Consider the following 26,259-nt stretch of genomic DNA (forward strand, 5'->3'; position numbering starts at 1 on the left):
TTCGAAATACGTACGTATAACTAATTGGAAATTGCATAAATGTTGATCATTACATAATGAAAACATTGATTTTAGACTTTTTCCATTGATGTATTTACTTAGATTACCAACTCTACATTAATATTTATTGATTCAACAATAGGTTATTTGCTACAATGGACTTTACATCTAGGAACTGTTTACATTTGTTTATAAATTTATGGGTTTACATATTTAAAATAACAAATTGACGTGGTTGAAATATAATCGGGTTAGCAGATAAGTGGTATGAAGGACTTTAATTCTTACTTCTAGGTGTGGCGCTCACGAGCCAGTCGCTACTAGATCGATCTCAATCTTATATTATTTTATCTATTGTTTATTGTGTTGAAGTGGGTAAACTAAGAATTATACTCAATAAACACAACTAGATTATTACCGCCGTAATTGTACCCTTTAGTGCTTTACATAACTGCGATCTAATTTTAGAACTGAGTAGAAATTTGCTGGGTATATTCTTTTAAAGATAGAGTTGTTAACAATTATAGAAAATGATCTAGAATATGTAAAATTATATTTTTTTATTCTTTAATAAAACTGCTGAGTCATTAATATTTAGTACCTAGGTAACGATTTAAATGGAATTCGTTATGCGTATTATACATATTTAATAACTTCCTCATCAGTAGATAAGTTATATTTTAAAGGGTTGGTTTCCGCTAATATATTAGGTAGGTTGAATACATTGGCGTTAATTATAATTAACATAATACGATAATACGTTACTGTTTTAAATAATTAAGGCTATTAAAAACAATCTACAATCTACAAAACGATAAATTTTTAAAGACAAGATTTAATACAGTCAAATAAATCGTGTGAGAAAGATTTCATAAACTCCATTTCTATTTTTCATGTTATCTCTTCACGATTATGACACACATCGTTGAAATGATAAATAACAAAGTCAATGAAAATATAACATATTTTCTGTTTACAATTAAACTGTTTTCAATTGTTCGTGGAAATTGAATTATGTAAATTGTTATGCTAAGTTAACACATTAAGACCGTAAATATCGTATTTAATGACGTAATCGGTATTGATAACAAATGTTTATGTATTGACTACAGTTTAAGACATACCTACCTTAAAATTAGTAAACCTGCTTATATTTTGTTAAAACAATATTGAAAATTGTTTTAATTGCAGTTGTGTAAAATATACATCTTTGTAAATACACTCTATGTTAAAGTTTATTTGTCTTAACATCAAACTTATCTACAAATCAAAGAACAGAATTAATCAATCATGGGAGTAACATTTATCGGAATAACTTGCAATTAAAGGAAAAAAAAATTGTACAATGTTTATTTTGATAAGCAAAATGCATAACGAAAAATATTTTGCTTACCGTGAAGATATTTTAAAAGTTGTGGTATTATTAATTAATCGTCGCATCGAAAATAACTGTTTAATTTATACAGTTCCATCCAAGTTTTGAAGCTGTAAAATACATACGTAATTAAATCAAACGTGTTCAATGGAAATTCCTTATCAACGAACTAATAAATCCTTTGGGCTTTGAGCGTACGTTCTTAAAATAATAAGATTTTTTACACCGTAACCATAATACTTTATGTATGTGTACCTAGTTATAAGATCGACAATTACTATTCAGATAAGAAGCTTAATGGTATAAAACTAACTGAGTTTTTAATTCTGGCAGTCGTTCGAGTATACAGTAATATGCCAGCAGCCTGGTATGGGTGAAGACGGACGAGGCACCCCCGCGGCGCACCACTCTCCCGCACAAGCGCCTCGTACGAGGCCATGGCACGACTTCGGCAGGCAAAACGATGCTGATAAAATACAAATAGCTAAAGTGTAAGTACCCTATTCAATCATCATTTTACTTCAAAGGTTGGAACATCTGTATTTAATACCTCGGAAAGATTGTAACGACAAATCTATTTTCTAAATTAAACAAAATATACACTACGTCTTTTAGAAATTATATTCGATTTACATACAATCCATCTTCGATTTCAAATTGAGCGATTGATGTAATAATGGAAATATATAATTATTTAATATGTCTGATTAGCTGAGAACTCAAAGTAAACAATGATTCGTACAAGGTGGCAATTCACACGCGGCAAGCACGAGCCGTCCGCAACTGAATGCATTCACAATCGCATTCTTAAGACATATTTTTCGTATTTGGAATTGGTCATATACACAAAGTTGTATCTTACAATCATTGCTATATAATTAAAAAATTTAGCTTTCATACGTTAACAATTTCTTAACTCTACAAAATATGTCTGGAAAGTTATTGCACAACATTGTGTTATTGAATTTTAGCAATATCACAAATTGCTTATCTTGCTCGCTTTTGTACTATTACAAATTTTTTAGCATATAGCAATGTCAATGTCGCAATTACAATGTGTGGTATACCTATATAGTCACATCTAAAAATCAAAAAATCTTAATTGAGTTTTAGAAAAATGCATATATGTTAACTTACATTGTTAGCTCAGCGGTTCGAGGTGCTAACAATAGCTTCGTGATTTTTTAGTAGAGCTGTTAGTAAACATTTCAAGTGGTATTTTTGAAATTTTATTCAATGTAAATATCAATGACATTAAAATAGTAGATTTCATATCAAAATATATTTCCTATTAAACAAATGGCTTCAATGATAAAATGCTTACCTAATTAAAAAATAACCCATATCATGTTGATAAAAATAATAATAAAAGGTAATTCTATCTTAATATTTGTATAATATGTGATATCTGTACCTATTTTCATAGGTAATTATAAAATCTCTTGTAGTTTCATGTGTCTCTACTATAATTAATCGCAAAATAATAGGCTAACAGAAAAAGTAATAAACGAAATTTACTATACAATAGTTTTGTAAGGCTATTTATTGCTTTTTTAACGTCGTTGATATCAAAATTGCTTTTTTTTCTTTTATCGTAAAATTTATTGTTACAGTGTTACTTGTACAGTTATATGATGATAGTACGGCTTATCGTATGTAAAATATCCCACTATATTAAATTGTTCCTATTTTCAGCTATAGCTTGCATTTTGGGTGTTGTCTTATTAAAGTAACTATGTAATAATTTAATGATAAATTGTAAATTTTCCGTTTCATGCATTACAATGGATATTCTTATATTCGTAAGTATTTCATTTTATAGTTTACTAAAAGAACAATATTTTTTGTTTTGTTTTATTTGCTCAGACGGTGAAATTATCAATAGTTATTATTTTATTAGAGATGTTAAAAGCTTAACTGCGCAAACCAATTAAGTGTTTGCGCTCGTGGAACAAATCGTCAAATAAACGGGCGATTTGATGTGGCGGAAAGAGTTGTTAACATGATAAGTGCATTAGCATTGCTATCACGATAATTACTTGCTTGCATTTAGTCCAAACTTTATTAATTGACGTTATTTTTGTTTTAATGTTGAAACATCAAAATTTTAATTGATTAAAACATCTATTAGTGGTATTGTTGAAATACATATTTACTTTTTTAGTTAGCGCCTAGATGAATATTCCGTTAAAATAAGTGCGTGGCCGGACGTTTCAAACCGCTAACGTATGTGGACTATGCATACATCATAGACGAAGGCATTTGAAATCGAGTAACTCAATCGACTCGTGTGGTCATATCTGATTAGCATCTCAAAAAGTTTCTTGTACAAAGCAACCACTTTCAAATTACTTCCTGCGATGTTAACTTTATAAACGAACTCTAATAGTCTGTATACCAACCGAAGTACTTCACAGATATAACACGTTTATATTTACATTACCCTTAATCTCCACGGTACCCTATATATTTATTCATCATAGATACTAATTACCAAGTGCAATCAGACTCTGACGTTTTAGGATTGCGGCCTGCACGCGATCCTTACATCACGCTCTCTATATTCGCAAAATGATTATACTAAGAGCATTCCTTTGATTACCTAAGACATGCATTTTATAGTTGAATTGTTATTTTGAAAATGTATTTTTTAAAGTAACTAGTTTCAAAATATTATATAGTTGCGTGTTGGTGGCAGGGTAAAGCATATAATTACTTCACTGCTGTTAAATTCCTCATATTTTCTCACTGACGTGATTGCTATACAATGTCCGACAATGTTTCTACGAATGCATACTATTTAAGTATACCTAAATAATACAAAGAATATGGAAATCGTTCAATACAGCGAGATAATATGCAGTTTACTGCAGTTCGCTACGTTATTCCGTACACGCAATCTGAAATAGAGTAGTTACATAGAAATAGTATTGATACCTCCTCTAACGGATTTATCTTTTACCTTAGGAGATAAATCAGTTAGTAGGTGCCTCCTTGTTTAAAAGTATAAACCCTAAAATGAAATAACTAATTTTGAAGAGATTACGTTGGTGTAGAACTTAGAAGGAATATTATGAGAGAGCAAGTGGTACAATAATGCAAGAGAGGGTCAGATTTATGCGCATCTAATTTGGCGGCGCAATACAAGGCCCCGCGGGACGTCGCTCGGGACTCTTATCGCATCATTGTGCGTTTTTATTGCGAGCACTTTGTTGTCGCTGCGTTCCGAGGCTTTTTGTGCTCTCATCAATTTCCGCGCCTCACCGATTGATTTATTCATGAAAGGCTCTCGTCTTCACGCAGGAAGTATATTTTTTCGGTCGCTGCGCTGCTGAAATTTGTAATGAAGCTCATTGGAAAACAATACGTTATTTATTACTGAATATGGCTGACCCTCAGGTGATAAAATATCTGCCTACTTGGTCGTATGGTATAATTTTTATGAGTGTCCTTTTATTATAATACCGCATGTTTACTTAAAGGAAAATACGACTTTGACGATAAAATTTCGGAGCAAAAGTTAAATAATACAGCAATGACAATGGAAAGTCACGTCACAAATGGAAATTACGTTCGGAATAACAGAGAGAATCAGATAGGCGAACGCCGCTGCGACCGATCCGTCAATGTCGGGCCGAGTTTGCATTGCACAGCTTTTATCAGTACCCGCTCAGTTAAATCTCCAACATCAGCAGAATTGTTCACCAAATTGTTTTCAATAGGCTTTAAGTAATGGTGTAACTACAAGTCGAAAATCACGTCGTTGCTAACGCACTATCTACATTCCAGTGAGAAATTTATGGTTGGATTAAATATTTCGTGACGATTTATAGCTTTTTATCGTATTACGTAATTTAAGCATGAAGTATACTGATAATGATGTAGATCGCATTCGTTCCTCGCTGAGTGTCTTCCAGCGCGTGGGCGGAGAACTGAGATCGCAGACAAGGCGGCCGCGAGAAAGCACGCGTATTGAGCCAAATTATTTTGTCGCAATATTCACGCACGTAGTCTATAATGACACCCGACACGCGATCCTAACTAATTTTAGGGGATTTTCCTTCCGCCAATTTAAAGCGCAGGAAGCCAGAGAAAACACAGTTTCCATTGCGTACTATGAACTGGAAATCCACGCATTTATGTAATGACGCGCATTCAAGCTTACGGGCGGTGCAATTAAGATTTCCACTTTTTGCGGTCTTTTATTGCTACACTTCATGGAAACTTTATTGTCGTGCATATCTCGGAAGATAACTATCTTAAAGAAGAAATCGCACTTTTTCTAAATGGGTAAAAACGAGATTTTATTGTGCATTTTATATTTCAACAAATGCCGCTGCCATTTTACCTATTACGCTACTTCATAACGTGCGAGTTGTGAAAGCTATCTAGATCTTAATAACACCGGTATCCTGCCTTCTCATCCTGTTTATTAGATTTGCTGTGTAAACTTATTTAAACATCTTTTTGTCCATAGGTTTTCACCGTATGGATTCAAATATCACTTAGAGACAGCGAGCAGTAGTTCACAGAGGCGAGAGGATGATCGAATAACATATATCAATAAGGGTCAGTTCTATGGCATCACGTTGGAATACGTACACGATCCCGATAAACCACTGAAGAATCAAACGGTTAAGGTATGTGTCTATTTTATTCATGATTCAACATTTTAATGAATGTGTTATTTTTAAACATTGTTATTGTTTCCTGAACGGTTTGATGTTAGTACATTGATACTACTACATAAATAATAAGTGCTTATTTCGTTAACCGCTTTGATTAAACGGAGGTCTAGATAAAATAAAAACTGAAACAAAAAAAAATCGCCTTAATTTTATCACAAAATCTATACATATTTCAACATTTTATAAGCAAGTTTACATAAACCTTTATTGCAATTCTATCTAAGTCTATTTTGGTCTAGATTAGAATATAGTCATAACATGTGTCAAACCAGTTCATATTATCTAAAATAAAGTAGTTTAAAAAAAAAATGATCATTCATACGGCATTGTTTAAGTATTAATTACATTACAAGCACATGTTAATGGTACCGAACAAGAGTAGGAAAGATTTGTAATTTTTTGATTGAGCCTTAGCCCCTTAACGGTTAAGGCCGGATGTTTACTTCTCTCGGATCTTAGAAAGCTTACGTACTTTAGAGGTAGAACACAAATGACCGTAAAACATGACCACTCAACAAACCAGTCTTTCTAATTATCATTCAGTAAAAATATAATTGAATGAATTAACGAGTTTAAGTTAATTTTTCCGTGCAGTTTATATCGAATTCCATTAGAAATGAGATGTGCTTAGTTTTTATTGTGTTTATACTTGTTTTCAACAAGATCCCGACCGCAAGCCCATAGTATCGGTTTCACTGCAGCAGCTCCCGGTCACAGTTTCATGTTCACCTTCAAGTATTCACTTTCATAACCACGACTTTTATTTTATATGCCTATATTTTAAAATATTTAATAAATATCGGTCATTTTTACATATATTTGCTTTCGTTTCTGCATAATATTACGAATAACAGCACTTTACCTTAAAATACGTAGTTCATCAAAAATGCTACTTGAAAGTAATTAACACTATTAATATCTTTGTACTTATTATTGATTCGTCTAATTATAACGACATACCTAGCGTGATTTAAGTCTGTTATTTACTTCATGAGAAAAATTGACCTTGGATTATAAATAAAACAAAGGTGAATCTTCCAGATACATTATTATTTGCCGTGGAAATCGGAAATCCCATTGCTGTATTGTTCTTATTCCACTTCCCAAGAAAATGACATAATAAATGGATCATTGGCACGTTCACACATTTTTTATAATTGTAAGATTTCTTGAATAACCAGAAAATCTACCATCTTCGATCTGGTTAATCTAGTTTTGAACTTGCTAATCACAACCTTTAGCATTGTTTAAATGGGGAAATACACAGTTACTTATAACACGATAATTTTTACAATTAATAGAGAAATTACGCTAAATAATTCCGCTGTTTGCTTCCATTGCAATTTCTTTTGTTTTGTGAGTTACGAATTCAGACTTATCTCGATTCAATGTGCTTAGATCAGAATAATCAAAGATACAATGAGACATACGCTTGAAGTTATTATTAAGGCAGTAAGTGGGCCGCGAGTCCGGTGCGCATTCAATACTTGGATAGATATAGAGCTCTTATCTGGCCGCAATCGAGTCCGTATTGTATAGCAGCGCCTGATAATTAAGACGACGCTTTTGACATTCACCATATAGGAACACAATGACCGCCCCGGGAGCGCGGCCGGCCTGGATAATATCGCTTTCTTAAACAATAACCATAGTGTATTATGATAAAATAATTCCAATGCGGCAAACACCGTGTTCCCTTAACGAGCACTTGTCGTATTCAATGCGAAAACATCGACACATTCTTATGCATATTTCTTATGGATAAAGATTTTATAATAAACATGTTAAGTAAGCTGGTTCGATCGAGTTATCACACAATTTACCACTTATCTGCTCTGTCACAATTCTAAATTCATTATTTATACACAGTATAAAAATTAATGCCGAATTACATCTACCAATTCCTTTTTGAACATGACGTGAACTATTATTCATTTTACCTCTTCTCTCCATTTTAAGTCAATTATTATGATAGTAAAAAAAGCGTATTCAAAGTTCCCACGAATCGCCAATAAGCTCGCGTGACAAAAAGCGGTTAAAGGATTGGCGAAAATTTTACTAAGTTTTAAGTTTGCGTGGCACGATTGTAATTACATGCGGTGAAACCTTTTTTTATATTCTTTTCCAATACTACGTGGGTCCCTTTAAAATCAACTCGTCTCCTGTTATATACTAGTTACAACTATCTGAGACAAGTTCATTTGGTGTATCAACAATAAATATTCGCACGCTTCTCGTCCCTATTAACATTTGAATTAAATATAACAAATTGAATTTTAAAACGTTCTTCATAGAACCGTTTGAACAGGCGAAAGGATTGTTTTTGAAGAATTTTTTGTGAAATGCAACCGTGAAAGAAAATCGATCAATCATACAAAGCTGTAGCAATTAATCATCTTGGGTGTATGTAGTCGGTCGCCTCATTTTATATTCCACGACACTTGAAGGGTTGCAAGTAAGACACTTCTTATTATGATTAAACGATTTTAGCAATAACATTAAAATTTAATTTCTCGTGTGAACAAAGAATACCCTGAAAGCCGTGCATAGACACAAAATAATAATGTTTCAAGATCTTAATACATAGGAATATCGTGTTGGTAATACATAACGCAAGTTGATATTTTATAAAATTCAAATTTTATAAACATTTGCGTAAAAAATATTAAATAAGTTCTGAATTCAGGCTTAATTAAGATAAAATGTGTATAGAACATTTTTTATTCATGAAATTAATTAACGAATAATAAAACGATTTTCCTGCAAATAAAAAATAAGAGCGTAAAGATGAATACGTATTCAAGCATTAAAACAAGCTTATGATCTATAAGCGTGATGAACTGTATCAAGTCTAACATTTATACCACACTCATTTATATGGGGACTTTTTGTTCTAGTTTTTATCACGAAACTGACATCATTGTGCTCACTTTCGTAGCAACGGAAACTCGAGTAACGAGACACGTTGTTGTTTTTATTTTCTTTTTGCAATATTTTACGATTTTAATGATTGCTCCGGTTGCCTTTTTACGGTAAACGTTAATGATGCCTTTTACACTCGACATGTTATGCTTGATGAGGGATTATAACGGTCAGTATTCAGAGCATACCTACTTACTGTCCCTTCCGATACACATTTTGGCCGAAGTCGTCCACGCCGACAAGTGAAGGGCTGTCATATGAGCCGTGGATATTTCTCACAATACGCATTCACGTGGAATTAAAAATGTATTTGGCGTACCTAAAAAATTATCGTGGCTGGCGAAGAGAATAAATAAGTTCGAAAATTTGCATCCACGTAGCGATGATGCCAATCATTTCGGTAATCAATCACGTGTTGAGATGACTCAATTTACTTTGCACCCTCTTTGCTTATTGTCCCGCTTCTACTGCCTTGAGACATTAATGATGATAAAACGCAATATTATTCAAAATTTTCGTAACGGTATTTTTTTGAGACATTAACCAAACAAATTTGTATTTTTTAAACGTTGCACATTTAAACATTCACAATGACATGAAGACAGCTGCCAATGTAGATACGAAATTAATTTTTTCATCATTTAAGTGGAAGAAAAACATAAACATAATATAATACATTATTTCAAGTCTTTATTATCTAACAGCATGTGGTAGAAAATAAGAAATCAGTAAAAAATAAAAGATATTATTTCACATGAAGTCTTCGTATGTTATAATAAAGTTTTTTTACTTCTGTATAAGAACGTATTTATATCATTTTGTTGTTATTATATTTTTTGTTAATGTAATTCAAAGCTACAAAATTTCTGGAAACGTCATCTTGTCAAGAAAGATGAATGAAATTGCAATTACCACCTTCCAGGTGAAGGTTTTTTGTTTTAGTGCAGGTAATGCGCTCTACCATTACTTATGCCAATTTGGAGGGCTAAATTATCAAAGGAATATTTTTTTTATATTTTATCTTAAATAAACTTTTCAATGTGTAAAGAAAGTTTCGTATCAAATAAAGAACTCGGTGATTTTTGTTGCATCATACTATCAAAGCAAAGTGCAACAAACAGTAGACGCATCGCTTGACAGAGCGTGAATTTTCCACGTTCGATTTCAGGTTCGCATAATACTACTCGATAACTATTACTTTCGAAATATTACGTACTATTCGGTAATAATCGCGTAACAACTGAAGTTAGCAAACGCATAATTAAAATAATAGTAACACTCGGTTTTACCTCAATCAATTATAAGAATTCTAATCTTATCTTTTTAAGCAGTGCGGTCATATATTTACGTTGACTTTCACTCAGTTTTAATTCCTTCACTGAGTGACAGCTAAGCTGGACACAAATGGCATTACGTAAGGCAAAGTTCGTCATTGTTTCAATATTGGAACTGTCACAGTGCGCGCGTATTTAGCGTCAATCCTTGATAGCATCGGCCGCGGCGGCAGGCAGGCAGCTGTGATCGGCGGCATTAGGTGCTCTTAAGATATCTGTATGCAACTAACAACTAAGCCTTTATTGTTATTTATTTCGTTGAGATCTGAATCATAATAACTCTTTAACTCTTTTATTTAATATCTATGTTCAGTAAAAAATACAAAATAAGTTCATGTTAATTAGTCAGTCTATGAGATAAAGTCTACATTAGTATCTTGCAAAAGCTACTGAATGCGTGTGATTGAGAGCCGGCTAGAAACGTGGTAAGCTGTATCGCGCCACGTTTAGAGCCCTGCACTTTACGATCTGACATTTCCTTTCGACATTTAAGCAGATTAGTGTTACACGCGACTTGGGATGTTAATCTGACGCTCAATGGATCGCAGGATTTGCTCCGATTGAAACGAGATTTAGCGGTAAATGACTATTTCTGATAATGCAATCGCACGTACGCATGAAATATGTTATCTAAACACACATTAGAATTTTTTATAAATTTTTGTATGGAATCTAGATATAGATTTAAATATGCTTTGATCATCTTATAAATCATTGAAATTGTACGCTGTAAGAGATAACGGAATAAAAGTAGTCTGATATATATCACTTGGCTTAAAATAAATACCGACACGTATACCGTAGGCAACTGCACAGCAGTTACACCCACAGTTCCGCTCAGAATTTATGTCGAAACCGGCATTCAATGCAGAGAACATTTGCAGCAAATAACCTAGGCGTTAAAACAACTAGCACAAACAACTGGCGCACTTAACAAACAGACGTATCCGTATCAGATATAGCGTATCGAGAAGGCAGGACATTACTTTTGCGCTATCGATAAAGCTCAACGGTGAGCGAAATAGTTTTGCTACGCAGTGAACATAAATAATTGTCATAAAGTAGATAGGGTCTGATGGATGAGCGCTCCGCAAGTAACGAGGAAGCAGGCCAGACGCACAAAAAGCGCGCAAAGTCGAGCAAAGACGGCAATTTGCGCTTCTCTACATAATGCTATTAGTATTACACAACCACTTGAATTTGCACGCGTTGTTTACATGAGCTCGCCGATAAGCATATGATGCGAACTCACATAACGCGGTTACGCCGCTTTTCGTTACGCGCTACTTGTATTGCCCATGAAACCGTAACGATATTATACAAATATCGATTATAAACTAATTCAAATATCCGTATATAATCATAAAAATCCCAAATACTTAAAATCATTAACTACGGTTCCCATCATTTTGTCTGATGTAAAGGTTATAAATGCGCCCTTCTGGCATCAATTAAGATTAGCACACCGTTGCATAAGCTTGATGTAAAATATGTGTAACAAATTATTTTCATTTAAATAATGTGACGAAATGATTTGAAGTGGTTGTCAGAATGTTACCGATAGAGGTACGAGAGAATTGGGCGTATGTGACATGCGCGGGCGCGAGAGAAAGCGTGCTTGATCAGATAACTGAGATTGTCAACCGAACTCGGGCTCCTGAAATCGGGTCGAGTGTCGATATACTCGATTAATTAATTGACGTTCCGGAAAGCAAAGATAACTGGTCCGAGAAGGCAAAACTATTGTGAAATGCGTTGTTGTATTTAAAACAAAAAGAGTAGTGAAACCGACCGTACCTACTAAATGAAACAACGATTATAAACTTATTACTTTGTGCGTTTTTGTAAATACGAATATTTAGTGAATTATATGAACTTTTGTATTATTGACTGTCTGTCTCTCTCTGACATTAAATATAGGTAATGTAACTGTGACTATCATATTAATCACAGAGATATGTATAAATATATTATCAACATAAAATGACCTTATCTCAAAATTAATTATATCCTATTTCATTCAAAATTTCAATAATATATTCATTAAATAAATAAATTGGAAAAGCAAGTGTTTAGACTGTTCGGAAAATACTCAATAAATAACACTGAGTCATAATTAGACGTTGCTATTATGTATCCACACCATAATTTATACTCATCTATGACATCAATTTTTGCTTAAAATATTGTGGCCCATTTTTATTAAATAAAAAAATATACTTAGTTTAACTTAGCTAAAAATTTATATAAAGAGTATAATAAAAAAATCTTTCAGATGATTAGTAACTTACGAATACTATTACTACTAATTTAAATTTATTACTTGCTAGCCCCGGCTCCGCCCGTGGTACCTATGACTCAGTGAAGTTGCAGTTTACTAATAGTGAAAGAATTTTTTAAATCGGTCCAGTAGTTTTTTAATTCATCCAAACAAACAAAAATACAAATTCTTCCTCTTTATAATATTAGTGTAGAAGTGTAGATAAAATACTTATTTGTAATAATAATAAATTCGAAACGATAGATTAATGAGGACTTGATAAATAAATAAATGTAAATAAATAAATAGAACATAAATTAAATTAAGGGTCGTTAATAGTAGCTCTGAACAATATGTATCTTTGTCAAACATTACCTACTATACTCGCATTATTCAATATCAATTGGGGCTTTAAAATAGATAGTAAATCACGAAAACAGCAGCCACTAGCAAACAGACAGCCTCTAAATTAGTTTATTTATGTTTATGGATCATTAATGTTAACTTAAGCCATATTGTTTTCAGTGGTAATCTAATAGTGCCATTAAAACATACAAACACTAGATACATAAACGCCATAAAACACATAATATTAAAACGTGGCTGTATTTTGATTATGATTATTGATATACCCATTAAACGCATTTACAGTTATACATGCATTATGTATTTCGAAAAATACTTATGTCTCAACGGAATTCTCATAAAACAGTAAATGTTTATATTTATTACATTGATGTGACGGTGAGGTAGAGGTGGAGTGCACCGTTATCATTTTATACATGGGCTATCTATTAGTATGCGTGGTTCCGTTCAGTTTACGCTTTGGCCGATCTGCGGAGAAAGCCCGTGTCCTGCTTATAGAAACGTAAACGTTTTGCCGACACAAATTACTCATAAATTCATTGATTCACGACTTAACGCCGTGTTTATTGCCGTTGCGAGCGCTGTAACCGAGGACCTTGCGGTACTTAATTGACCTCTAGATGAAAAATAAACATATCTATTGCTTTATCAGCCATAATATACGATATTTCATTTGTACATTATTTTTACACGCAGCTGCATACCATAAACCTTAAGATTCAGTTTACAAACACTTTGTGTGTCTAACTCACATACAGTTTATAAGTATTTAATTAAAGTTATTTGAAAACTCTTTTTATATGGCTTGTAAATATCATTTATTTACAAGCCATATAAAAAGAATTAGCTAAAGTAGCTTTTCTGTTTCTGAACTTTTCATATCCAAGCAAGGTTTTTATGAGATCAAATATTTAAATTGAGATCACAAAAGCATATCACTCATTTAACGGAGAGGAATATATGCGCAAGTTGCAAGATGTACAGTTCCATCAATCAGTCGCGAAGGGGCTTTCTCGTCGTTAGCCCTATAAGGCCGGTCTGGCACCACGCCTGGCGCGAGCCACTTCTTTTTCGCTTCGTTTTCTAACTTGTCTATAGAAATCGTTCAAACAACATATTTCACGTACCATAGCGTTGAACAGAAATGGCTGAAAATTCTCAGTAAATCTTGACGCATCTTACTTATTTCACAAAAATATTCAACATTAGCATGTACAACATAACCACGTAATAGCAGACGCTTAAAGTAATAACTGAGAATGTGCCACGGTAATCGAGGTCCGTTTAACAAAGAATATAGTCAGTATACTAACGTGCATACCTAAGATTATTTATTTGGATAACATTACAATTAAAAACTTTTTTATAAATTCATTAAATGTTCTTTAGCCGTATCAAAACACGGAAACGTATCAAAATAAATATCAACGTTGTGAAATAGATTTTACTTTAATGTACAAATGTCGCATAAATATGTTTTATAACATTTAATTATGTTTGTTGTTACAGAGTGTAGTTATGCTTATGTTCCGGGAAGAGAAATCCCCTGAAGATGAGATTAAGGCGTGGCAGTTTTGGCATGGAAGACAACACTCGGTTAAACAAAGAATATTAGACGCCGGTAAGTATATTATTGTGATTTGAACTTTTTTGAATGAATAATCAATTTACATAAAGCAGTAGCGCGTATGCATCGCCTCTTCTGAGTGTATTTTCAACACAAAAGCATGGTTAATCGAGCTCGAGGCGACACATAAACATGGCGCGGTCGGCGGTTGCGTGCGGCGGCGGCGCGGGCGCTCGCTCGGCACGCAGGACCTAATTACCGTGCTGCAGGCAGATAGCCGCAAAGATGCACCCGCACACCCCGCTACCCACCATTATATGTCGTTAGGACATTTGCATAAATAACGCGCACATCAACCACGGCCCACACCGAACGATGGACCTATCAATCCTCCAACTAAAAATAAATTCCCGGCGCCACAATTAGCCCTTCCTCCCTTCATTCGTAACTCAAGATTACGTTTTCTCATAACGAGGCATTTTACATTAACTTAATTAGAGATAAAGTAGAATGTAGCATTCATTTATACAGATGAAGCTTAATAAAACGATATAATAGAGATATACAAACTGAGTAACAGGAAATCGTAAAAATTCGTGAGAAATCTCCGTCTCGCTATCGACGTTGAAACACCTGTTGGAAATACCGCGTTTTAAGTTTGTAGTCAGTTCCTTCGACTACTTCTGAACATAACCGTTCATAGAGATCAAATTGATGGTTATGGTATTTGCGGTGTTGTCGAAAATGTGAAACTAAAATATAAACAAGCCTACAATATAGTCGCGCGCGGACATAATTACTGCGATGATATCGGCGAGCGCTCATTAGCATGTTAATTGCGCGAAGAACCTCTACCTGCGCGCTTATTATTATTTTTGCAATGTTTCTATGAAAACAGTCATGTACTTGTAAAAATGTTTGCTGTGGGAAATAATGCAAAGTAAAATAAAATAAAAATAAAAAAGGCTCTAAGTGTAATATTTCACTGATTCTTAAAATTACTTTGCCAAGCCAAATCGATAGCGTTGCGTCATCGTTGGAATGCTTACTTATTAATAGTTAAGTCGTTTGGAGTAAACAGCGCTGATATATGACACTTTATACAATCTAATATTACTTAAGCAAGGCTTAGAGCATTCGTAATGAGTGACGCCGTGGCTACAAACAGTGCCTATAAATTTAATCTCAAGGAAAATAAAAACATGGAAGCCATTAATTTGCGCGGCGGGCCAAGTTTAATGTCAAGGTTTAGAGTTTTATCTCGATGTTAGTCGAGTTTTGTTTTTTAAGTTAATATTATTTAGAATGTCTTAAAATTATAAAGTTAAATTAAAGCAAGGGCAAGTCAGCTTATGTTTTACATAAGGGACCAAACATACCAAGCAAAGTTGTGTCATATGCATTAATAGATGAATGTAAAACACAAATGCGTGTTAGTTATAGATACATGATAAATGCAGAATGAACTTTAGAGTAGCCTCAAGGGCGACACCGGACACCTGTGCGCGGGCGTGTGAAAGTGCCTACCTACGGAGAGGAATGAGAGATGAGGGAGGGCGGGACGCAACGCACTGCGCCTCTACACAATAACTTCTCCGATTACGTTCGCGTTTGAGTCTTCTTATATCGCGTGTCGACCGGCAGTTCAACGCAAAGCGGCTTCTTGGCTTCGCCTTCTTTGTTTTATGAAGTTTTAGCATTAGTCATGTCTCACTGATTTTTGATTAACCCATCCCGTTTCCTTTGTTTCGGAAAGTAGACATTTCAATTCAATCACGCATTCTAGTTTAGAAGCATTTTAAATTTTGGTCATATAGTTGCCCGTTGATTAGTTTAAATTGGGACTCATTCTCATTACATTGGGACATTAACATAAGACTCAACCTGATAAATGTAATTTCATTCCTTTAATCGATCTAACAAACTTTAAAGTTTGTCTGAAACTAAATTGCATTATTCAAATGCAAACTGTAAGTAACAATTATGTTAAACACGTGCGAGTAGGTGTGAATTTGCGCAGTGACATTTACACGTAAAGTAAGAGATAGTTAGACAATATGGTGCGTGAGGGCGGGCGGCGGAGATCGTAAACACGTCAGCGGGGCGCGCGCCCGCACAGATTGCACACAGGCCGATAGCGGCCCACGCGCCACCGGGCCACGCTGCGACGCTCGACTATTACTCAGTTACGACCACCGCCTGTCTACTAATGCACTTCCAATACTCTAAATGCAATATACATCTTAAAATAATGCATTACAAGCTTACAAAACCACCTACGATTAAAACTTGTTGTACCCTATTTATTTATGCATTACCCTGACTGACTATTCACTATTTATTTCTTTCGTTATTGATATCTTTGAGAACCTACTAGAGCCTATAGCTCAGATCATTCATGAATATTTTATAGCCGATTATATGACAACAATATTAAGAAATAAAAACCATTTAGTTACCAACTAGGTATTCGATAAGCAGACGATGATAATATGCTAATATATTGGGGAAAAAATAAAACCAATAAACCTGCGTTTATCACATACTAACTTTTTAAGTTTGAGCGCTAATTATGAAAACTTATTCTAATATAATATACTTCTTCAAGATTAGGTAAAACTGAAAGGAAAATAGTAATCGCCGGTGAATTGATCCTATCACGTGATTATTCACGCCCAGCAAATAAATTTCCGTCTTCGATGACGTATTGTGCGTTGATATCTTAATCGAAATCTCTACAACCATTACTGCACAGTTAGCTGAAGACATGATTTATGAAGTTATTTCATTTTGTTGCAGATACAAAGAACAGCATCGGTCTAGCGGGGTGCATAGAGGAGGTCGCCCACAATGCCATCGCCGTCTATTGGAATCCCCTTGAAAGCGCTGCCAAAGTAAGTTTTTTCGTATTTTAAAGGTACTAAAACTTAATTCGTTTTTAAAGGATAAAGCAACAACAATAAATGTATATAGTTTAAGCATTGATATAAACTCTGCACAACATTTCGTCCTCAGTGGCAAACAAAATAAAACGCATAATAAGTATTATTAATGCAAAATTATGTGCATGCTTAGTCCATACTTGCATAAAGTTATGCATTACATTTATTCTTGAGCTTCATCGAAACTCAAGCCACGTTTTTAATTACAAAATTGAAGAATAATTAAATAAAATCCTGAAACCATATAGGGGTCGACGGCAAATGAAGCAAAAAGTAATAGAGGCAGAACTCGTACAACTCAAACGCAATTTTAATTGCAAAAAAATATAATGTTCACAGACGTTTTATGGTTATTATCGCAATTTTGCACTATTCAATGTTAAAGTTTTTTGGTTCTATGAATAAGAAAAACTATTCAGTTCATGTTTTCACGTACTGCTTTATTGAAATATTATAAATGTCGAAGCATAATGTAAATTTTATTCACATAAACCTATTCTGTATCTCCTTTATAAATTAACGTATTATACATACATGCAGACAGGCACAAAAATGTATACCCTATTATAACATCCAAACAAGGAAAAAAATATGAATAGGTCATGTATGAACAAAAAGATGTATGTATATTGTAAGGTCAATTATCTAGTCGTACACTCTAAAATTGGAATTTGTTATGCTCGACCACATTATTTAGTTGCGGATAATCGGTTATCGATATCCATAATTATTTACCATTGCTCAGTAATACCATAGCGGATGCGAGTAGTTTGCGACAGATAATATGTGTTCTGACAGTGATCGGTGGCAGTGTCGGCGACGAGTAAAAACGCGTAAGGGTCATTTGCATAGACCGCGGTAATGAGTGTGCATCAAGCCACGACGCCGCCCCCCGCAGCTCGCTGCAGAAAAACCTTACGCTATTACATACTTATATTGGATTTTTTAATACACTTAATTTAAAACTCTTCCCATATCTTTTTATAGTTCGCCCCTTCTACGTCAATGGAAGAATTTATTATAAACAAAGAGAGCTGTGTGTTTTGTTTCTAAATTAACATTGTTTAATTTTGAACGTTATATCAATCTCTGCTGCAATAATGATGCTCCCTTTGGTTTTAGTGTAAATGATACATTTTTCGTTTCAGATAAATATTGCCGTACAGTGTTTGAGTACGGATTTCAGCAGTCAAAAGGGTGTTAAGGTAAGTGATTTTTTTATTTGTTAACGATATATGTTGTACATACATAGCGTATAATGACATAGCTCATCTAAAGCCTCACCGGTTTTGTGGCTTCACGCCCCAATGTACATATTTTTCGCATAAATAAAAGGGTTATTTTATGTACTTTTAGTGATTTTACTTTCATAAACACCCCCGAAATTAAAATCTGTTTACTCCTGTGTGTAGCACAAAAAGTATTTCTGTGTATTCGAGTAATTTAATACTCAGTCACTTCATAGCAATTAGTATAAAATGGTTAAATTCAGATTCCTTTTACATCGGTTCGATAACTTGGGAACTTGTTATACGTAACCCTAAATTTATAATTACATTTAAAATAAGGTTTTAATACAGCAAAAATTTAATTAAGCTTAACACATTAAATACGCGACACATGAAATACGACAACATGAAGGCATGAGGTCGCTAACCGCGTTGTCGCCGGAGACGCCCCGATAAGCACAGCAATCTACAAACGCATTAAACATGTATAGAGCATTCTATAGCGTATATCACCTCCGCATTAAACATATAATGAATATAACAATTTGTCTTATAAATTAAAAAAGTATCAAATCTTATGTTTGTTTATCGTATATATAGCTATATATATAAAGTAACTCTAGCTAGATGGCCATCAATTCAAATATTATCTCTTCAAAGAGCGGTGACGCTCCGTCGATGACCTCGAACCGAAGTAATTAAACTTTTAACACGATTCGACTCAGACACGTGCATAATATTTTCATTATAATATGTAGATACACTACAATTATCCCTTATAGATATAAGTACTATAACCATTTTATTGAGTCGCTGCCATAGATTTCTAGCGTGAAATATCTTGTGTAATTTGCCCACATTGTAGTCAATTTAACACGATTGATGGTTCGAAATGGATAGAGAAAGGCATGGAGAATTGCAATGTAGCTTATGATGCCAAACTTTGAATGGAAATACATTTAGTTACTGAAACATTTTATGAAAAATAACAAGTTAATCTAAACTTAAATATCTTTTTTACAGGGTTTACCACTTCACATTCAGATTGACACTTTTGAAGACCCAAGAGACACACAAGTTTATCATCGGGGTTACTGTCAAATTAAGGTTTTCTGTGACAAGGTAATTTTCGAGTTTATTTAAAATTAAGATTGAAGCAAGTTAAAAAACGTGTGTCTGATTATTATTTATTGTATTGTAGGGTGCTGAAAGAAAAACAAGAGATGAAGAAAGAAGAGCAGCAAAAAGGAAAATGTCAGCAACAAATAGAAAGAAGCTTGATGAAATCTACCATCCAGTTACGGAACGAAGCGAATTTTATTCGATGGCGGATTTAACCAAACCACCTGTATTGTTCAGTCCAGCTGAGGATATCGATAAACTGGCTGGAATGGATATTCAGGGTTTTTATGGACACGATGAAGCGGCTCTTGCCGAAGCTCATCTTAAAGGCGCGTCGCCCTTCTTGCTGCATGCAGCAAAGCCTCAGGCACCAGCACTTAAATTTCACAACCACTTCCCACCAGATGCACCTGCGTAAGTATTTGTATATTACAATACAACAAAACACTGTTTTGTTACTTGGTTGGTTTTGCTACTTGTCATCTAACTGAAACTTTATTAATATCTAAAAATGTTTATTTATAATAGGTATCGATCTGACGTCGGTGGACTGTCGCCATATAGCGATCGTAAGGATTCCTTAGAACTAGAAGGGGTATTAGGCAAAAGAGCGCGCACCTCCACGCCGCCGCTCAGCGAGCGCGTGATGCTGTATGTACGCCAGGACACGGACGACGTATACACGCCTCTTCACGTGGTTCCACCCACGACACAGGGTCTTCTGCACGCTGTAAGTAAACTTGTACCCTTTTCTCTAAACTTGATACGTCACATTGACAATAGTAAATAAATCAAAGTTACGTATCAAGGACGCCGCGAATGCGGTGAGCACGTAAATAACCTTGGTGATGTCAGCTAACCGCAGAACACGAGCGAGCGAGAGATTGCTTTCTCGGTTTCTCGTTGTATCGATATTCGTTTATGAAGGAGACTTAAGACTTGTAATAACGTAAACGAAAATAATCGAGACGCTTCGTCCGCGCCTCAGGCGGCGGCCCCGCAAGGGCCTCCGCCCGTGGCGCAGCTGTAACCGATGTGGCGCTTCATAACCCCGTCTAATACACTCGACCATCATAACTGCATGTTGTAATTAACACCCGCGCTCGGCGGCTGCCTCCGGTTCGGGCACTGTGGTGCTCCCGCGCGACTCACTCTCTGTCCTTGTAAAACCACTAGACCGGTTACCGATCTAACGATCGATTCGAAAGACGAGACGTCTCGGTTCACAGACACAGGCCCAATGTAATCGATTTTATTTTCTGCTCATTTTCAGATTGAGAATAAGTACAAAATTTCAAGTTCGGCAATTAATAATCTTTATCGAAAGAACAAGAAAGGGTAAGTGGTTTTCATTGGCATCTCAAAGTTCATTTTATGAAATCGGCCGCCTCGCGTAATACGGTTTCGCTTGTCTAGAGGGCGCGCCACTAACTTCACATTGCTTTTCTTACACCTACAAAGTCCCCGTTTACGCTATGTAATCGATAAGAATACCCGACTACTCCAAAACAAAACAGGTTATTTTGCAGTTTCCTCATATTAATCAATAAAATTATTAATCATCATACATACTTAATTAAAAATCCAAGATAATTAATATTTACTGATCAACACGTTAAGATTACACATAAATAAGTACATGATATTAACATTTGTATTTAATTATAGGATTACGGCCAAAATTGACGATGAAATGCTGGCGTACTATTGTAACGAGGATTTGTTCCTGCTGGAGGTGCGGCCGGCGGGGTCCAGCGAGGATGAGCCTCTTTACGATATCACATTCGTAGAGCTGCCTTTAGAGCACTAGTTTTCCATCAATCTTCGCCTTTCACCTCTACCAAGTGATGACAAGAACGATCCCATCATTCGTGTTAACGTTCGCCAGGTTGTAGTGCTCTTTAAGTCTCACAGTTTGTTTGTGGCGAACTAAAAATGTACTTTTTACATTCCAAGTTTTACACTCACTATTAAGAATAAGGTTGTCTCAAGAAGTCGTCGATCTCAGATTGAAATTTACTTATAAGAGGTTCATCACCATAACACTCATCATAATGAACGAATGTCACAAATAATGGTTGAACGTTTTGTACCGCGTGAGAAGCGGGACTGCCTTGTATATATCTCTTAGTGCCTTATGAAATTACACAGAAATAATGGTGATGGCTTATACATTTTATATAAATATCACGGAAGTTAGTGACTAAAAATGTTGTTGAGAAATTATAATAAATTGCTGTTGAAGTTTAAACGTGTGTGCCATTCATCTGTTATCATTCTAGATTTATGTAGTTATCGTTTCAACAGGTACCTTTTTATCTTGCCATGATGATAAAGTAAGAAATTCTTGTCACAAAAGTGTTTGTAGGTATATCACCTACAAATTGTAAAATGCATAAAGTATCTTTGTCATAATAATAATGTTTTATCCTTTAATATAAGTGAGTTAAGTCAAATTAAATGCCATCCACTTTTTTAAGATTTATGAGATAAGTTTGCTTTATAAGCTCGCTCAATTCATGCACTTAGGTAAAGAATAGTGTTAGAATTAGTTCGAACACAAATTGTTTCCGTGTTAAAGGCGCTGTGACTAATACATATTCATTAATTTTTTAAATTAAATGAATTTTATTACAATTATAATCACATAGTATCTAATTACATAGTGATTAACATGAAGGTGTGATTTATTCAAAATCATTACAAAATACCTGAATTCCGAATCCTAATTAAAAATTAAAAGGGTACTGATTAATAAAATAGTAAATGGAATCAATAAAACGAATTATAATTTTAAATGAGTCTTAGCCGCCATTTTGCATAATTTACAATGCTTATGTAGTAGTCATTTATATGTGGTCACAAGTCGTCCATCAGAACAGAATTAACATTTTCATCGACGGGAGTGGTTTGTGTACAATCTACTTAGAGTTATATATCATTTTATTATACATAATAGTTTTCTGTCATTAGTGAACTCTCGGGCCATGACAATATTATTAAAATTTATTTTTTGTATGAATCTCATTTACTTAAACTAAACTTATTGTTTGTGTTTAAACATCTTATTTAAAAATAATATACCTATCTGTTGCTCTGTTTGTCGCAAAATTCTATATTAAGTTTTGTCCACCGATTTACTATCCAAAATTCAGAACCAGGTTCTGTTTGTTTGAAAGATTGGTCGCAGACAAAGTCGCCCAAGACGTAATTTTAAGTGAAGTGCCTAGTGCGGACGGTTCGACTAACTGCCATATTATGACATAGTTTATAGTACTTAATGATTTAGTTTAGTATTTTATACTTAATTGTTTTATTGTCACACGTGTTGCAGGTAGAAAATCGAATTATAATTAAGATTATGCTATTTACGTATTTCTGAGAAATTTTATTGTGATGCGCTGCGATAGCGTTGTGACTGTTTTCGTCCTGCGCCTCATCGATATCTTCCATATCATTTACTTATTATAATATAATCTTATCACTCGTTAATGTCTAACCACTATGTTTATAATGTTTAAATCTCTCTATAAATTTTATAATTTTATGCATTGCATTGCTCAAAGTCTGCATTTACCTTATACGCGGGGCGGACTCTAACATTATTATATTATACCTACTTATACGTATCGATGTAATATTTATTTATGTACTTATTATTATAAATTGTGCAGCTTTAATGTTTAAACTTACAATGATGTTAGATCGTGATTCTGAATCTCGTCATAAGTCACAAACGTCAGTAGCAATAAAGTACGTAAATCAGTTGTAGTAGGTAGTTAAATGGGCGTGTCCTCGCGGTGTCGCAGCCTGCGCCGCTCGGTGTCGTTGTGCAATGATTATGTTTATCGGAGTAATCTATCATTTGTTCAAGCTCTCGCGGACTCAAACAGCGCCAGCTTTAGCTAAGAATTTGCAAAACGCGGAATATTTTCAAACAGCCTTGGATTTATTAACTTTTAAGACATTATAATCATTCATCAAAACCTAGCTTTGTTTGAGTCGCTTGACCTTATATTTTTTGTTGTGTCCACAACGTTGTTCGCAAGCGATTCTAAAAATCATTTTATGTTTGTCCATAAAAATTACATTTCAAAACAAATGTGAGCTGTATTGGTCTGTGCTTTGAGACATTCTCCTATATTATTCCCGTATATTTTATTGCAAATGTTATACAAATATAGTTTATTTGTTTCCCTCTTGATGAGAATCGCTAGCGAGCAGCAGTGCGGGCGCAAGAGCTCTATACTGGCGCAAAGCGCGGGGCGGCGCACGGCGCACGGCGCTCGGTGTGACGTCGCGCGGGCTCGCCGCCTCGTGGAGATAGTCACACTAGTTATACTTACCGAAAGTGGTAGCACATTTTCGTTATTGATTTTAATGTACTTAATTTTAAAATTTGAATAGATGTTACGTTATTCTTTTATATGAATATTTGTAAGTTGTCATAAAAATATTATTAATATAATTATTTTTATCAAAGTTTATGATCTAAATAAAAATGTTTTACTTCAAAACAAAGGTGTAGTTTTGTTTCTTTATATTCCCGTTGATGCGGGTGATAATTAAATGATTGCTAGTCACAATTAGGGCATTTTATTACATGACACATTAATTCAACAATATTATAACACACATATTTACATCAAAAAGCTTTATTCGAAACACGAAAAGCATTGAGGCAATGTTTTATATACGTATACTTATCTTGATTATAGTTCATATATTAAAATACATCTATCTATCATAAAATATCACTTATAAAAGAGAAAACGAAGTGAAAAGTAGAGGTCGAAGCAGAATAAATTGACTAAGAAGGTACGAAGGGTGGATAAAAGACACAACAGTCACGATTTTTTAACTATCTAAGCGGTTTAGAAAACCATCTTGGGTAGAAGCATACTGTACTTTACGTTTCACAGGCACTTTATTTGATATTAATTTAAAATAATTCTAATTAGTTTAAATTAATAAAGTTAACTAAACATATAAAGCATACACACGAAATTGTATCTCTAATGATCTAAACACTTTATATTAACTCACACATAAATTTTCAAACTATATCGATAATACGGTTGGAATGCTATCCATTCAGATTTATATCAATTTTATAATAAATTATCAATTAACACACATTAATCATAAATTTAATACAACTAATGAATGTATCCTAATTGGATAAAAACCGCAAGACTATTTAGAGCTATCTTAAATACATATATATTGTTCGATGCTACAGACTACTACTCAGTAATAATTTTCTCAGGTCTTAGGACACATTAGGACGTTAGAAGCTCGACTGCCGCGCTGCCTTATAAAACTGTGTGGGGCACTTCGCATCAACAAGGAATTCCGGCGAGGAAACATTAACAATGTTCTTCTGTTTTCGATAGTATAACTCTCATCTCATTCAACGCCATTAATTTCGCCTAAAAATACTATGGCCTCGCCGGTATCGCGAGACCGCTGCGCTTTTGTATGAACTATGAAATTTTGACAGCGCGAAAGACGCGCTGCTAAAGTCGCCTAAATGCGAAAACATTCTTAGAATAAAATTCAAACATTTCAAATGACAACCAACATAATCTTATTACATTTATATTATATACTACACAACTTAGCGGAGTAGTAGTAGAGTTTAGATTTTGCAAAATACTAAAGATACATAGTCTAGACGGGTATACTGCAAATCTTTGCAAAATTTTTGAAAATATCTGCCTAAAAATAACATAACAGAAATATTATACATAAGACACTGACTGACGATGTACCTATCAGCTATAATAAAAATAATAACGAGACTTCCACAAATATTTCCACTTAATTATGAAACTTCTTATCTATCAGTTAACAATTTATGTTAATGACATACATGATGGAAAACTTATCTTATTAGTGAAGTCATTTTTAAGCAAAATTATAATTAATCAAACGTTCAAATAACAATAATATGATATTACACCAATTTAACTTTTTTTACTTATTTTTGCTATCAATACTTAGCAGTGATTTTAAAAACGTTAATAACATAAGATCCCGACTATAGTCTAGCATCTTCCACATGTTTACTAGTTGAAAACTGTATTTTATCAAATGGAACGCGTCTCAGCAAAAAATGTTTACGAGTATATAAAGAAGGTTGCCTTAAAAATATGGTCAGGACAAACTGTTCAGGGTGTGGCGCACATTGCTTAATGGGACTTAGTTTATCATAGGATTATTCGCTTATTAAATTCTCATAAAATCAAGCAATAATATTGTTTCAATAGCGAAGCTTATGCCAGAAATCAAATATAGCACGTGTGTTTTCGTTTCTTTATTGATGACCATGATTTTACGTCAAATAATCACAAGCCAACTCAATAATTTTCCTCGAACAGCGATGCACAATGCGGCGGTTCGCGTGGCGACATGGCATTTATTAAATTTGTATTTTGAACCGTTCCCCATC

At 34.1% G+C, this 26,259-nt stretch overlaps 2 protein-coding genes across 7 annotated transcripts in view; one reads left to right on the forward strand and one right to left on the reverse strand.

Moving 5' to 3' along the window:
- Positions 1–24,206, forward strand: part of LOC119829457 (protein grainyhead-like) — a 105,965-nt gene extending 81,759 nt beyond the window's left edge. For 2 of the 3 annotated variants that reach the window (XM_038351965.1, XM_038351966.1), the window contains 10 exons: positions 1,709–1,866; positions 5,853–6,015; positions 14,455–14,566; positions 17,312–17,406; positions 18,603–18,659; positions 19,707–19,805; positions 19,885–20,219; positions 20,334–20,535; positions 21,079–21,143; positions 21,474–24,206. In XM_038351965.1, the coding sequence (XP_038207893.1) occupies positions 1,709–1,866; positions 5,853–6,015; positions 14,455–14,566; positions 17,312–17,406; positions 18,603–18,659; positions 19,707–19,805; positions 19,885–20,219; positions 20,334–20,535; positions 21,079–21,143; positions 21,474–21,615 (1,428 nt within the window). In that variant the 3' untranslated portion in view covers positions 21,616–24,206. The remainder of the gene's footprint in view (positions 1–1,708; positions 1,867–5,852; positions 6,016–14,454; positions 14,567–17,311; positions 17,407–18,602; positions 18,660–19,706; positions 19,806–19,884; positions 20,220–20,333; positions 20,536–21,078; positions 21,144–21,473) is intronic. The other variant, XM_038351964.1, reaches the window with a different exon arrangement.
- The window catches only part of LOC119829455 (protein grainyhead-like), a 121,825-nt gene that overhangs the window by 50,287 nt on the left and 45,279 nt on the right, over positions 1–26,259 (reverse strand). The window lies entirely within an intron of this gene.

Source organism: Zerene cesonia, chromosome 10 (assembly GCF_012273895.1).
Source record: "Zerene cesonia ecotype Mississippi chromosome 10, Zerene_cesonia_1.1, whole genome shotgun sequence".
NCBI lineage: Eukaryota > Metazoa > Arthropoda > Insecta > Lepidoptera > Pieridae > Zerene > Zerene cesonia.